This window comes from Caretta caretta, chromosome 7 (assembly GCF_965140235.1).
Source record: "Caretta caretta isolate rCarCar2 chromosome 7, rCarCar1.hap1, whole genome shotgun sequence".
Lineage (NCBI taxonomy): Eukaryota > Metazoa > Chordata > Testudines > Cheloniidae > Caretta > Caretta caretta.
Window position 1 is genome coordinate 126332391 of NC_134212.1, and position 16216 is coordinate 126348606.

Consider the following 16216-nt stretch of genomic DNA (forward strand, 5'->3'; position numbering starts at 1 on the left):
CCCTCTGCCTGGGCCGAGCCCAGTGGGGCCCATGGAGATCTGCCTACATAGGCCCAATTGTGGGATCGAAGCCCAGATTCGTACCCAGCCCCATTGGGGAGGGGCAGATGGGGGGGAAGGGAGAGCGCTCATGGGGGGAAGTGGTGAACTATTCCCAGGGAGGCCAGACTGTTGGGAGTTTGTTAGGATCAGGTATTTCTTACTGGATACTCTGACTTTAATTTAAAAAGCAGTGAGGCTTGTGTTGATGATTTAAATCCTCTCCTTGGATGATCATCAGGCATTCTCCCCCCTCTCACGGCTTTCTGCGCCACATTCCACTTGGGCGATGAAATGAACAGGTTACTCTCACTTTGTGGCTCTCCAGCATCAACTTAAAGCTCCAGCCCTGCAAGCACTTAGGCACACGCACTCCCATGAGTGGGATGCACAACTCCATGCGTGTGTTGGCAGCGATGGGGGCCGCGGCTGCCATGTTTGGGCTGCAAAACCCGCAGGGAGGGGAAAATCATGAGAATTATTTCTAAGGCACCTCAATCCACCTGACTGCCCTTCCAACTTCGACAGACACCCCCTCCTCCCAGGTGTGCACCCTCAATCATCTGTGTGCTCTTAGCACCACCTGGTGCCCCTCTCAGGGGCTGTGCATGGTTCAGCTATATATGCATGATGGCCATTTATTGACTCCAGTATTTCCCTTTTCCCATGAATATGAACCTGACCTTGTGCAATGAGACATTTATTCACCCACAGAATATTTACTTTGATCATTCATTGTTTTCCCTCCCCCCCCCCCCCACTTCAAGAGTAATCCAGTGAAACACACATGCGATCTTATTGTTACTATTGGAAATTTAAAAAGTAACGTTTACTGATTAATGATTAAACCTTTGTTATATCACTACTATGCAACCATGTAACCGTTGTTATAGCACACCAGAGACGAGCATGAGGCATTAGAGACAGAAATGATCTGGAAAAAGGGGTAAACAGAGAGGTGGCAAGATTTGCAGATGATACAAAATTACTAAAGAGAGTTAAGACCCAGGCAGTCTGCAAAGAGCTACAAAAGGATCTCTCAAAACTGGGTGACTGGGCAACAAAATGGCAGATGAAATTTAATGTTGATAAATGCAAAGTAATGCACATTGGAAAGCATAATTACAACTATACATATAAAATAATGGGGGTCTAAGTTAGCCGTTACCACTCAAGAAAGAGATCTTGGAGTCATTGTGGATAGTTCTCTGAAAACATCCACTCGATGTGCAGCAGCACTCAAAAAAGCAAACAGAATGCTGGGAATAGTTAAGAAAGGGATAAGATAATAGGACAGAAAATGTCATGTTGCCTCTGTATAAATCCATGGTACACCCACATCTTGAGTACTGCGTGCAGATGTGGTCACCGCATCTCAAAAAAGATATACTGGAATTTGAAAAGGTTCAGAAAAGGGCAACAAAAATTATTAGGGGTATGGAACGGCTTCTGTATGAGGAGTGATTAATAAGACTGGGACTTTTCAGTTTGGAAAAGAGACAGCTAAGAGGAGATATGATTGAGGTCTATAAAATCATGACTGGTGTAGAGAAAGTAGATAAGGATGTGTTGTTTACTATTTCTCATAACACAAGAACTAGGGGTCACCAAATGAAATTAATAGGCAGCATGTTTAAAACAAATAAAAAGTAGTATTTCTTCACACAATGCACAGTCAACCTGTAGAACTCCTTGCCAGAGGATGTTGTGAAGGCCAAAACCGTAACAGGGTTCAAAAAAGAACTAGATAAATTCATGGAGGATAAGTCCATCAATGGCTATTAGCCAGGATGGGCAGGGATGGTGTCCCTAGCCTCTGTTTGCCAGAATCTGGGAATGAGCAACAGGGGATGGATCACTTGAGGATTCCCTATTCTGTTCATTCCCTGTGGGGTGCCTGGCACTGGCCACTGTCAGAAGTCAGGATACTGGGCTAGATGGACCTTTGGTCTGACCCAGTAGGGCCATTCTTATGTTCTTATATTCTAAAGGTGATAGTCCCTGCCCTGACACCATACGGGCTGAGTTAGATCTGATATAACAGGTAGATGGAGAGGAGGGGGCTCACAGACCAGGGTATGAGCAATCATGCCAAGTGGTCAGAGCAAGAGTCAGTAACCAGGAAGTGGAGTCAGAGGTCAGGAATCAGAACTGAGAGTCAGAACCTGGTTACCTGGAGCAAAGCAAGACTGGGAACAAGTAGACACAAGAGCTATCACAGCCATGGGAAAATGCTTTGAGCAGCCACAGAATTGCTGCTGGGCTTAAAACCAGTCTGCCACTCACCCTCACCAAACAGTGTAGCCAATCAGGCAGCCAATACAGGCCAGCTGTGCTTGTTAGCTTGCCCATCAGCTGGCCCTGATTCCTGACTGGTGGTGTCACATGAAGACTTGAGGTGGGTGTTTTTGAAAGTGCTGCATTGTATTAGTGCATCTTGCAATCCTTGATTTTCGCTAGGTTTGTCATTCCAAGGGTGAGGTGAGTGGGGTTACTGCTGTGAGGAGTGTGAACAAGGTGGGTTTGCAAAAAGAAAAGGAGTACTTGTGGCACCTTGGAGACTAACCAATTTATTTGAGCATGAGCTTTCGTGAGCTACAGCTCACTTCATCGGATGCATGCCGTGGAAACTGCAGAAGACATTATATACACACAGAGACCATGAAACAATACTTCCTCCCACCCCACTGTCCTGATGGTAATAGCTTATCTAAAGTGATCATCAAGTTGGGCAGGTATTGTTTCATGGTCTCTGTGTGTATATAATGTCTTCTGCAGTTTCCACGGTATGCATCCGATGAAGTGAGCTGTAGCTCACGAAAGCTCATGCTCAAATAAATTGGTTAGTCTCCAAGGTGCCACAAGTCCTCCTTTTCTTTTTGCGAATACAGACTAACACGGCTGTTACTCTGAAAGGTGGGTTTGGAAAAGGGAGGCGACCAGGTGGCAAACTTTCCAGCTTTTTATCTTCAAGGCACTTTACAAACAAACATTCATCAGTCACAGCAGAATGAGAAACCTGATAGTTCCTACAGCAATGTTAACATGGCCCCTTGCATGTGCATATACAGGCAGACTTGTCCCTGGAGAGCGAGTGTCATGTACTGGTTAGAGCAGGGGTCTGGCAGTCAGGACGCCTGAGTTCTGTTAGTGGTTTGGGGAAAGGAGTGTGATGCAGTGGTGAGAACCAGGGGGCTGGGAGTCAGGACGTCTGGGCTGGAGCCCTGACTCTGGGAGCAGTGCTGCCTGGCAGTTAGAGCAGTGAACAGGGAGCCAGAAGACACCTACTGCCTTGTTTGTAACCTTAAGTAAATCACTTACGTTCGTTGTGCCCGTTTCCAGCGTACGGCTGCTGCCGTGACCAGTTAGTCAGTGTTTCTGAACAGCTGTGAGCCCTAGGTTAAAAGCAAAGCGTGGCTAGTAGCGGAGACGTAATGCCTGACACAGAGAGCGGCTCCACGCGGTTAGTGACCAGCTGCAGGAGGTTGCGCCTGGGGCCTTGAACCCAGCTGATAAGGAACCAACAGGAAACGCTGGCCTAGGAATTGCCGTGGGGGGGGGAAAACTGTAAAGAAAAGGTGAAGCGATTCCCTTTCTCTGCAGCGATAGCTCATTTGCCCTGAATATGGCTTCCCTGCCTGATCCAGGCCAGGAGGGCAGGTTCATGCTCAGCAGTGCACAGAGTTCAAAACAACACTCAGCCTCTTGAGGAAGGAACAGCCAGCCCTGCCCATCTCTGTGCAGCCTTGGGCAGAGCGCTGCAGAAACAGCCTTGGCAGGGTATGACTTTGGGGAGTTTCTGTGAGCAGCTCCATGCAGGGCCCCTGCACGTATCCCCCACTGCTTCCATGCACAGAGCTGCCTGCAGAATCAGGGTCTGAATCCTCAAGTACTTCCCTCATTAAGTCGCTCCTGATGCAGGATCTGTTTTGTTTCTTCAGGGAGATGTTACGTTAGTGTAACTGTGTGTCTGTACAGCACGCCCCCCACCCCTCGTCCATGGCTCTGCTACATCAGGACATGGAGAAGGAAACCCATCCTCTTGATACATGTACACACAGGGCCAGATCCATGGCTGGTGTAAACTGGAGCCGCTCCATTGCAGTCAAAGTGTCTATGCTGGCTTGCACCAGCTGGCTCGTTAGCTGACCTCTGTCATGTTTGAATCCATTAGATCTGTGACCTTAGAAAGCGACTCTCTTCTGTTCTTTAGGCCTTTTGTCTTCATGGGGATGCTTTGCCTGTCATCCTGCAGTAAGAGCATCCACACTGGCATGGGGCACTATTCCAGTGTAACAAGAACAGTCTAAAGTCACACCTGGGCTCATGCATAACACATTCCCATGGAGACAAGGCCATGGAGGAGTTAGTGCCATCTGGCCTCATTATTGGTTCTACTCGGACACGGTGGCCTTGTGGGTTTCCCAGAATGCTTTGTGTTATTCCATTCTGAGTGTCTCGCAGACACCAGTGAAGACGCGGTCCCTGCAAGTCGGAGGTGTGTGGGCCTCATGCTGGGCCCAGTATCACTGTTAGTGCAGGACAGGGGGCATTCCCACTCCGCCCAGATGGGGATACCTGGATCTGTGGCCTTGGGACCCCAAGAGAAGCTCTGGGATACTGTCTAATGGACCCTTCAGTCACCACAAGCCATTTGCAGCTACAGAGAAGGCAGACCATGGGGAGCGGCTTGGCAGGTGGCTGCAAAGTAGGGCTGAGTTGGGGATGCGGGTCAGTTACGGTCCTGACTTCTCTCCTGTCTCATTCAGTCTCTTATTTCTTTCCTCTTCATCTCTTCTCCCCATCCCTGCCTGGTCATTCTGGCCTGACCCCTCACTCTCTCCGTAGTGCCCGTCTCAGTGTCCCGTACCTTGGCCGTCAGCAGAGGGGAATCCCTGGCTGGCTCCCCAGGTAACGGCATGGCTTTCCCACACCGGCTTTTGGGAAAGGAAACCTCTGCATGCGCACGAGTGCCCAGTGACTGGCTCTGCACACGTGGCCTGGGGGCGCACCCTCCATGTCGTTCGGTACATCTAGGGGAGCACACGTTACAGCAGGCTGCATAGGAGCAGGGCAGAAGTGCCCAGTGTGTGAAACTGCATGTACAGAGCAGCACACCCAGCTGTGGGATGCTGCATATGCACAAACAGAGGGGCTGTTACAAATACAAAGGGAAGGGTAACCACCTTTATGTATGCAGTAACATTACATTTCTTCTGGCCAGAGGTACAGAATTACTCACCTGCAAGGGGTTAATTAGGTTGTCTAAGCTGGTAAAAGATAAGCTTAGGGGGTCTTTTATGTGGGTCCCCACATCTGTACCCCACAGTTCAAAGTGGGGAGGGAACCTTAACGGGGGCACGTGCTGTGGAAGATTCTGCGCTGATAGAGACGCACCTTCTGAAGAGCAAATGGACTGAGCCGTTGCCCGCCGCCGGCCCCTGTGGCAGCCAGGCCCCGGGGGCTGAGGAGCAGCACTGCACAGTTACAAATGCAGGGAGGGGCTGGCAGGCGCACTACTGCCCCTGCATGTGCACACGTGTTAGTACCACAGCAGTGTGCTCGACACACTCGGCCACACACACTGCTGGGGCACTGGTGACTGGGCGGGGGGGGAGGGGTGTTGCTAAGTTGCTCGTGCGAACCTGTATTTTTCACTCCCCTGCTAAAAGCCAACCACGGAGGACTATGAGCCAGCAGCCAGGCAGGCTGGGTGGGGGACAGAGGAAGTAGGCACAGCATTAGGGGTAATGGGGCATGGTCCTGGGTTATGTTTGGGTTTTTATAAGTTTCATTTCTTGGCTGTTTTTTTTTGCTGATTGCTGCTCCTGTACATCCCTGTACCTGTCAGTCATGGATACACTCTCTGGTCAAGCAGTTCCCTCTCTGGGAATTACCATAATAAAAGGGTATTTGTACCAACAGAGCAAAGGTCAGAAAGACATTTACATCAGCAGTGCCGCAAACAAGCTGCCTTTGTTCTCTAATAAATCCACTGACCACTTTGAATCCCGCTGCATGTCAGAGCTGTCAATTAACATGATGGACAGGAGGCCCTGCTCTGCAGTGTCTGCCCCAGCATCAGACCCCTTTTATAACTCTGCCCCTGGAATGCGGCTACACAGCCATGCTGCTGGGGGATTGTGGGTGGAAATTTGTAATTTGTACCAAACAACACTGGGAGCAATGAGCATCAACTCTTGCTGCATTAGAGCAAAGGGACTGCCAGGTGCCTTAAGCACAGCTCTCCAATTAGTTGAGAAGGCTGTCAATCAATATAATTGACAGGCAGCAGCTCTGGAAGAGCCTATTAATAGGAGCAAGCGGGCAAACAACCTAACCAGTTTTAAGTGGGATCCCGACACGCTAATGATCGGGATGGCCCGACAGGGTTGTTCGTGCCAGCAGGGACTGGACTCCATGACCTAGGAAATCCCATCCTGTGCTACATTCCGAGCCCCCACACTCATGTGCATTCTGACGGCCTGTCTCTTCTGTCACCTTTATAAGATTCTGTACTTTAAAACCTGTTTCTGTGAGGACACCAGAGATCGAGCGACTGCTCCCAGACAGCAGGCCCCACATGGGAGAGAATAAACCTGCACCTGCCAGGCTGAACAGCTGCCATGTCTGACTGCCCCTCCTGGGGGTTCTCTCTTCCCAAATACTCACTGGGCTCAACTCCCCGGGTCCCTGTGCTAGCCCTGTGCTGTGCTGGGGAGCTGCGAGCGCTGCTGGCGGAGGGGTGAAGTGTGGGCAAGGCAGCGTCCGAAGGAGCAGTATCCCCTAGTTTTCACCTGCATGGCCTCCACGATCTGCACCTTCTGCTCGGCCCCCTGCTCTCTGCATGGCGCTGCCCATTCCAACCCCGGAAGACAGCTCAGCCAGCCACTACCTGCCTTTAGCTTCTGGTGTAAGCAGATGCTCACAGGCCTTTCTCCTTGCAGCACAGGGAGCCAGGCTCTGCACTGCTTCCTCTTGCAGGGAGGGGACGGAGGGGGTCACTGTGGTCTGGAGAGAAGCAAAGACATCAGGGACCCCATCTGTCCAGAGGGTGAGAATCCCAGCCAGGCAGGAGCTCTAGAAAGCCTCTGGGATGCGTCCCTGGCACCTTAGCGTCTGCACTGTCCTGGTGCTAGAGAGCCAGGTGACACAGTGTCAGTAAACAGGCTCTCACACTTTGCCTCCATCTCTGTCCCCTCCCCACCTCTAGTAAACCGATCACCATCTCGCTGCAGCGGGCTGAATCGCTCCGAATCCCCAAACCGGGAACGCAACGACTGCGGGGGCAGCAACACCCAGCTGTACAGCAGCAGCAGCATCTACACGCCCGACTACTCCGTGCACATCCTCTGCGACGTGCAGTTTGTCAAGGTAGCCGCAGGGCTGTGGACCTCGCTGACGCTTTTCGGGGTGTCCGGGTGAATTGCTGCGCGAGGGAGCCGTGGCCGTGCCCAGCAGGGAGCGATCTCCCAAAGCTACCGACCGCAGGCAACACGCCGCGCTCCACTCCCGGCTCGCTCCCTCGGTGGGCTAATAATTTACACCCCCACCTTGTCACACCGGAGCACCCAGCCCCTTGTCATCTGGGCACCCGCAATGTGCGCCGATCTGCTGCCTCCCCAGAAGCAGCACCCGAGTTTACTGGCTTCTCCTTAGTTCACTCCCCTTAGCACAAGGTAAAACCAAACCGAAGTGTATTTAACCAGGTTTGAGTTAAGGATTCAAACAAAAGCAAATTAAACAATTGAAAACACCAGGTTACAGGAAAAAGAAAAACATAAAATGCAATGGTGGCCTAGTACCCCATGTGTCAGCACCCCCGCTAGGCCAGACAGGGCACTGCATGGAGTCTGCTCGGATCGGCAGGGCCTTCAGGCTGTCCTTGTCTGAATCTCTCCCATCCTATTGTGGGGACAAGAACATTAATTTCTGCCCCACTGGGGTGTATGGGCTTCCCCTTATGTTTGACAGGGGCTAGCCAGCCCTTGTCCTCACCAGACCCGGAACCCCTTGGCTTTGCAAGGGTTGGGTAGGGAATCCCAGGCTCTCCCACTCCACTTGGTCCAGCTCAGGGCCCTTAATCCAGGCAGGCAGAACCAGTTCTCCACAATTCTCCTGCCCCAAGCTCCAGCCTACCTCCCTGGGGCTGTCAGCTGCTGCAGCCTGTGGCTCTGGCCGTCCCTCCCTTGGGCTCTTGCCACTCTGGGGCAGCTTCTCACCAGCTCGCTGGCAGCCTCTTCTTGCTCCTCTGGCCGCCTCCACCCCCTTCTAGGCTCTTTTATCCCCAGCTGTGGTCAGGCTGCCAATCAGCATGGCCAGTGGGTCCTGCATTAACTCCGTGGTCGCCAGGCCCACCTGAGGCCTATACACCCTATGACAGCAATCTATAGCCTATACTTATTAACAATTATTAATTAATTCCTGAGGGATTTCTCACCCAGTGGTCAGTCTGTACAGCGCTGTCCAGTCCAGGGAGCTGGGAGCCACTTTTCATGAGACGCTCCTGCTGGCAGAGCATCGACTGTGTAATGGAGAATATCTTGGGCCATTTTGTCTTCTCTTGCAGAGTACCAGACTTCGTCCCTTTTCAGAGCCAGGGTGCTTCATCAGCTCCAGCTCAGCCCTTAGGTCCCCGAGGCAGTCTTTTCTTGGGGTTCTTTGGTCTTTGAAAATGCTCCAGCCTGCATCTGATCCAGCCTGCACATACAGGGTTGGGCTGGGTTGAAAGGTGTTGCTTGTTCTTATTCTTGAGTGTGTGACACCTGTCCCACCTCAGGTGATTACGCTTCACCTCCAACATAGGGTTTGGAACGTAATCATAGAATCATGGAAATGTAGGGCCTGAAGGGACCTCAAGAGGTCATCTATTCCAGCCCCCTGCACGGGAGCAGGACCATGTTAACCTAGACCCTCCCTGGAAGGTGTTTGTCCAACCTGTTCTTAAAAACCTCCAATGACAGGGATTCCACAACCTACCTTGGAAGGCTATTCTGGAGTGTAGCTACCTTTAGAGTTTGCAAGTTTTTCCTAATATCTACCCTAAATCTCCCCTGCTGCACATTAAGCCTGTTACTTCTTGTCCTACGTTCAGTGGGCAAGGAGAACAATTGATCCCCATCCTCTTTAGAGCCGCCCTTAATAGATTTTAAGACTATTATCACGTCCCCCCTCATCTTCCTTTCTCAAAACTAAATATGCCCAGTTGTTTTTTTTTTTTTACCCTTTCCCATAGGTCAGGTTTTCTAAATCTTTTATCAGTGTTGCTGCTCACCTCTGGACTTTCTCCAGTTTGCCCACATCTTTCCTAACATGTGGTGCCCAGAATTAGGGCTTGTCTTCACTACCGTGGTAAGTCAACCTAAGTTACGCTACTCCAGCTATGTGAATAACTACTTCCCCCGGTGTCTTCGCTGCGCTGCATCCATGGAAGACGCTCTCCGGTCGACTTCCCTTACCCTTCTCGGGGAGCTGGAGTACCGGGTTCAACCGGAAAGCGCTCTGCCATCGATTTAGTGGATCATCGATTGCAGCAGCTTTAGCGAAGACAAGCCCATAGACAGAGTATCCAGCTGAGGTCTCACCAATGCCTAGAAGAGCAGGACGTTGACCTCCCGTGTCTTACGTACGACACTCCTGTTAATACACCCCAGAATTATAGTCACCCTTTTCACACCTGTATGACTCTGTTGACTCCTATTCAATCTGCGATCCACTCTAACCCCCAGATCCTTTCCAGCAGCACTGCCCCTAGCCAGTCAGTCAGTCCACATTTTGTGGCTCTACATCTGATTTTTCCTTCCTTTGTGTAGTACTTTGCACTTGTCTTTATTGAATGTCATATTGCTGAGTTCAGACCAATTCTATTTCTGCCCCCCCCCAAGTGCATACAACCCCTCCCAACTTGGTGTTGTCCACTAATTTTAAAAGCATACTCTCCACTCCAGTATCCAAGTTATTCATGAAAATATTCAATAGTACCAGTCTCAGGACTGACCCTGCAGGACCCACTGGATATGCCCTCCCAATTTGACAGCAAACCATTGATAACTATTCTTCAAGTATGGTCTTTCAACCAATTAAGCACCCACCTTATAGTAATTTCATCTAGACCACATTTTCCTAGTTTGCATATGAGAATGTCATGAGGAACTATATCGAAAACCATACTAAAACCAAGATATATCATATCTACTGCTCACCTCTATCTACTAGGTCAGGAACCCTGTCAAAGAAGGAAATTAGGTTGGTGTGGCATGATTTGTTCTTGACAAATCCATGCTGGCCATTCCTTATAACCCCATTAGCCTCTAGGTGTTCACAAATGGTTTAATAATTTGTTCCAGAGTCTTTTGAGGTATCGAAGTTAGGTTACCTGCTCTATAATTTCCCAGGTCTTCTTTGGTCTCCTTTTTTTAAAGCTAGATATTATTGTTACCCTTCTTCAGTCGCATCTGATGAAGTGAGCTGTAGCTCACAAAGCTCATGCTCAAATAAATGTGTTAGTCTCTAAGGTGCCGCAAGTCCTCCTGTTCTTTTTGCGGATACAGGCTAATGCGGCTGCTCCTCTGAAACCATCCTCCAGGAATTCTCAAAGTTAATTGCTAACGGCTCCAAGATTGTTTCAACTAGTTCCTTAAGTACCCTACCATGAATTTCATCAGGCCCTGCCAACTTGAATTCATCTAGCTTACCAAAATATTATTTAGCCTTATTTTGGCTTGTGTTCCTTCCCCCTTGTTGGCATTAAACACCTCATCCTCCTTGAGGTCATCTGTTAATAGCTCTCCTTCCCCATTAAGCAGCAGACCTACACTTTCCTTCATCTTTCTCTTGCTCCTAATGTATTTAAGGACCCTCTTCTTGTTGCCTTTTATGTCCCTTGCTAGGTGTAACTCATTCTGTGCCTTAGCCTTTCTGATTTTGTCCCCACGTGCTTGTGCTGGTCTTTTATACTCCTCCTTAGCAATTCATCCAGGTTTCCGCTTTTTGTAGGATTCCTTTTTGATTTTCAGATCATTAAATAACTCCTGATGGAGCCATTTTGGCCTCTTACTATTCTTTCTATCTTTCCTTTGCATTGGGATAGTTTGCAGTTGTGCCTTGAATATTGTCTCCTTGAGAAACTACCAGCTCTCCTGAATTCCTTTATCCCTTAGACTTTCTTCCCATGAGACCTAACCTACCAGTTCTCTGAGTTTGTTAAAATCTGTTTTTTTGAAGTCCATTGTCCTTATTCTGCTGCTCTCACTCCTTCCTTTCCTTAGAATCATGAAATCTCTCATTTTGTGACACTTTTGCCCAGATTGCCTTCCACCTTCAGATTTGCAACTAATTCCATCCTGTTGGTCAGTATCAAGTGTAAAATGGCTGCTCACTTAGTTACTTCCTCCACCTGCTGGAACAAGAAGTTGTCCTCAACACATTCCAAGAACTTATTGTAAATTTTGTGTTTTGCCATATGACTTTTCCAAAAGATGTCTGGGAAGTTAGAGTCCCCCATTACTACTGTGTTGTGTGTTTTGGATATTTCTATTATTCTAGAAATGCTTCATCCAGCTCCTTTCCCTGATTTGGTAGTCTGTAGTAGACCCCTACCATGACATCATCTCTATTTTCCCCACTTTTATCTTTACCCAGGGCACTGACACCCACCTCCGTATGGACCTCAGAACAAGTGTATATATTCTTGATGTATAATGCAACACCTCTTCCCTTTTCCCAACTGACCTTTCTGAACAAGCTGTACCCTGCTATAGCAATATTCCAGTAAGCAGATTTATCCCACCAAGTCTCTGTGATGCCAGTTAAGTCATAATTAAGCTTATGTACTAATACTTCCAGTTCTTCCTGTTTATTCCCCATACTCCTTGAATTTGTATATAGACAGCTAAGATATTGAACAAATTCCCCCACTGATTTCACTCTTGTTCCTCCTATGACCCTATTGTAACTTTCCACGTCTCCCCACGCCAATCTAGCTTTGTGTTCAGGTCGCCTTTTTGAACATAATTTTCCACCTGTCACATAACTCTAAAAATGTTTTGTATACAAGCATCCTGCAATAACCATGCTAACCAGCGAGTTCTTGGCTTTTGGCAGAGACCACCCACAACCCCTTTCAGTTAAATATTGGAAGGATGGTCGAACACAGGAATAATACACCTGCCTAGAAGAATGAGGGGGGATTTGATAGCTGCTTTCAACTACCTGAAAGGGGGTTCCAAAGAGGATGGCTCTAGACTGTTCTCAATGGTAGCAGATGACAGAACGAGGAGTAATGGTCTCAAGTTGCAGTGGGGGAGGTTTAGATTGGATATTAGGAAAAACTTTTTCACTAAGAGGGTGGTGAAACACTGGAATGCGTTACCTAGGGAGGTGGTAGAATCTCCTTCCTTAGAGGTTTTTAAGGTCAGGCTTGACAAAGCCCTGGCTGGGATAATTTAACTGGGATTTGGTCCTGCTTCGAGCAGGGGGTTGGACTAGATGACCTTCAGGGGTCCCTTCCAACCCTTATATTCTATGATTCTATGCCTGGGCACGTCTGTGTCACAACCTTCCCTTCCCCCTGCTGACTCCACAGGGCACTGAACAAACAGCAAGTGATGGAAAGTAACAGAAGCAGGGCGCTGGTGGGAGACCAGCTGCCCCATCAGGAGGTGCAACAGAGCCTTTCCAGCCACCCTCTCACTGCTGTGAGATGAGCTGGCTGCTATTGCCACCCCAGGGTGCTGGGCCCAGCTCGACTGCTTTCCAGTGATGGCTCATGCAGAGTTTGGCAATGCACGCTGAGTTGTCTCTACCAGCCACCCATACACAGGCCCCCTCCTTCTGCAGGCTCTGCCTAGCGCACCCAGTGCCTTTATGCAGTAAATAGCCCCATGATAAATAACCGGGTGGGGAGCAGCTGCTCCCCCAGTTGGAGGGGCCAGGGCATCATGTGGACTAGAGCTATTTGCTGTATCAGTGCGAACTTCCCCCCGTGCAGGGAGGAGCTGTAAGGCCTACGCACCACTGAAGTCTCCAAAACAAGGGTTAAGTAGGATGTCAGTGGGGCATGGTTGGATGCTGTCCCCACACAGAGGTGAACGTCACCCCCAGGCAGGCAGCGTTGCTCCCCCAAGGACTTGGAGCCAGGCAGCTGGCCATGCCCCTGGAAGCTCAGCTCACACCCTGCTGCCCTACCAGGCAGCACCAGGGGAGCAGGCCATCCCCACGGCCTTGAACTCGCCCAGCTGAGCTTGCTTGTCTGTCCTGTGCCAGATCACCCGGCAGCAGTACCAGAATGCACTGGCAGCCAGCCGCATGGACAGCTCACCCCAGTCCCCCGACATGGAGGCGTTCAATGATGGCAGCTCCACCAAGGCCCCGATGGCCTGGGGGACCCCACAGACCCCGAAGGAGGACCCTACCCCTACCCTCCTGAACGAGAGGAACAGCATCGTTTGTAAGTCACCCCACGGCCACCTGACGGCCAGTCCCACAGGCCAGCTACTCCCCACAGGCCTCCGACACTCCCTAGCACCCATGGGACCCTGACGCCACCAGCCGCACACACACATCCCTTCATGCTCGGGGCCTGGCCCGTGGCGTGTATTCACACCTGGGCCCCGATGCTCACACTGACACGCTCCCCCTCCCCGTGCCGCCACCCGCGCTGGGGACGGGGTGTCTCCCACAGGCAGCCGGTCGGATGGGCTCCAGAGCCCCAGCGACTCAATGTTCCTCCGCGTGGAGGGAATCCCCTTCATCAGGGAGGAGCTGGCAGACAACGAGGAGAACAGCAAGCAGCAGGGTAAGTCCCCGGGGTGGGATCAGGCCCATGGGATGGATGTGGATTGGAAGGGGTGGCTGCACTGGGGAGGGGGCGGGAATTGGAGGACGCAGCCACAAGGCACCCAAGATGCTCCGGAGAGCCCTGCCTGGAGATAGCACTGCTCTTACCTTCCTCCTTTGCAGCCAGCGAATGCTGTGACATCACCCTGGAGCAGGAGAGCCCGAACAGAGAGACAGCGAGTGGCACGTCCCCAAGCGGCACCGAGGAGACCCTGGGCAAGAAGCTGCTGAGGACACTGAGTGAGTGAAGCACCCAGCAAGCCCCATGGGAGGGCCAGCAGGGCAGAGGGGTACAACGTGGGAGCACGTAGCCCCCAGTGGTGTAGGGAGGCACGTAAGGGGGGCAGGAAAGCTGGGGCCCAAAACGGCAGTGGGGCTGCAGGTACCAGCTCCGCACCCAACAACGAACATGGAGTGAAAACCTGGGGCCCGAATGGGGAGACGGGAAGGGAAAGGAGCCTCCCCTACTACTGCCCCCCTTCACCTAGGCTCAGATCTACCAGCCCAGCCCCCTAGGGTCCCTCCCTTCCCATTACGCTGCTTGTTGCTGGGCCTGGACAAGTACTGGGGCCCATGGAGCAGCAGCAGGGAGCCCAGCTCTCCATGGAGGCACCTCCCCTGGGGGCAGCAGGCGACTGTAGCATGGCTGAAGACTGGGGTGTTTGGGGGGCCTGGCTCCACTAGTTCCTAGTAGCCAGCAGCTTCCAGGTGCTATGAAGGGCCTGGGCTGTCCCCTCCCACCAGCGCAGCACCCCCAGGGTGGGACAGCGCTGTCTGGGGACCCGGGGGGCAGTGATCCCGGGATGGCTGCTGTGTGCAGGCGGGCAGAAGAGGAGGCAGTCCCCGGATGGCGAGACGACGCTGGAGGAGAATTCCAACCAAGCGCCGTTCATCACCTGAGCGGCAGCATGGCGGGAGCGCAGCGCTGGAGTCCCCGGGAGCCTGGAGGTGTGAACATGCCCCGCACTACTGCTGCTGCAAAGACACTTCCCCACCCCACCCCCCGCCCACGGCCTGCCACAGGCCCTGGGCACACACCCTTGCTCTGCCCTGGGCACACGCTGCAGGCCCTGAAAAGCTGGCCAGGAGCTGCCATCAACCCTCTCAGACCCTCCCCCCCACCCACTACAGGGCTGGGGCTTTCTGCCCTCCTGCACTGAGCAGGCGAAAGCCTGGATGCAGTAAGCCCTGCCTGTCCCTTGCCAGAGTCTGGTAGGGCTGTAGCTTGTCTCTCCAGGTGCTGGGTGTGGTCTTCAAAGCAGCACGGGAGACAGGGCGGTGTGTTGAACCTGGCGGGGCTGTTCAGGCCAGTGGGTCTTTTGGTGCCAGTTCCATGGGGGGGCGGGGGCAGTGTAGAGGGGCTACAGTCCCCCCACCCCAACAGGAACACGTCCATAATGCTTTCAAAACCAGCATCTGCCCCTCTGGAAAGCTGCTCTCAGGCAGGTTGATCTATGGAATTAGCAGGTGCAGCCTGTATGGGATCCTGCCATGTCCTCGTTTAGGGAGTCCCCAAGCTGCTGAATGCAGGCCCTGAGACTTTACACCCTGCAGCCTGGCTCGGGGTGGCACTGGGAGGCCCGGGGGGGCTCTGGAGAGCAGGGAGGGGGAACAACGAGCATTAAACAGCTGCTTTTCTTTCAGGTCTGCAGCCTGAGAGCGTCCTGCAGGGGGTCATGTGCAACAGCAGTGGGTTTGCACGCCGCTGCCGGCCCACCCAACACCTGCCCTCCCTCCAGGACATGCGCAGAGCCCCAGGCGAGAAGAGCAAGGCCCCCGGGTGGGACTGAAGCAGAGGTGGCAGCCCTGGACTTGCCAGGAAGTCAGGGCACGTGGCCGGCTCCTGCCCGGCTTTCCGTCTCAAAGAGGAGAAGAGGAAGAAGCAGCAGTGCCTGGGGCATGGTTCCCCTGCCGCGAGAAGCAGGAAGGGGTGGCCCCGAGCATCATTTAATACTTTACAGCAGCTCCCAGCCCCTTCTGAATCAGGGCCCCATAGCGCTGGGCACTGCAGCCATAACGAGACGTGGCTCCTGCCCCAAGGAGTGCCATGCTCCGGGCAGTGCCTGTCCCCTCCCACCACACCCAGTGTGACACTCAGGAGGCTGCTGCACGTGTGTGCAATGACAGTCAAAACCTGCCCTCGCACTTCAGCCTGGCCCCTGGGAGCACTGAACTGCCCATCCCACAGACACTGCCCCAACCCAGGCACTAGCCAGTTGTGGGCCTCAGGCCCCGCCCAGCGCTGAGTGTATCTGTCCCCTTCCCCCCAGGAAAGGGAAGCTCAGAGCTGTGCTTCAACCACCATGGCCCTGTGAGAGGCCTCAGCTCAGAGCCAGGTGTT

The 16216-nt window shown here is 52.1% G+C and overlaps 1 protein-coding gene across 1 annotated transcript in view; it reads left to right on the forward strand.

Moving 5' to 3' along the window:
- CNNM1 (cyclin and CBS domain divalent metal cation transport mediator 1) overlaps positions 1–15653 on the forward strand; it is a 58454-nt gene extending 42801 nt beyond the window's left edge. Inside the window, exons 7-13 of the mRNA XM_048858901.1 lie at positions 4888–4950; positions 7253–7413; positions 13303–13486; positions 13721–13834; positions 13999–14115; positions 14696–14823; positions 15520–15653. Of these exons, the coding sequence (XP_048714858.1) occupies positions 4888–4950; positions 7253–7413; positions 13303–13486; positions 13721–13834; positions 13999–14115; positions 14696–14775 (719 nt within the window). The 3' untranslated portion in view covers positions 14776–14823; positions 15520–15653. The remainder of the gene's footprint in view (positions 1–4887; positions 4951–7252; positions 7414–13302; positions 13487–13720; positions 13835–13998; positions 14116–14695; positions 14824–15519) is intronic.
- Positions 15654–16216: the final 563 nt, after the last annotated feature.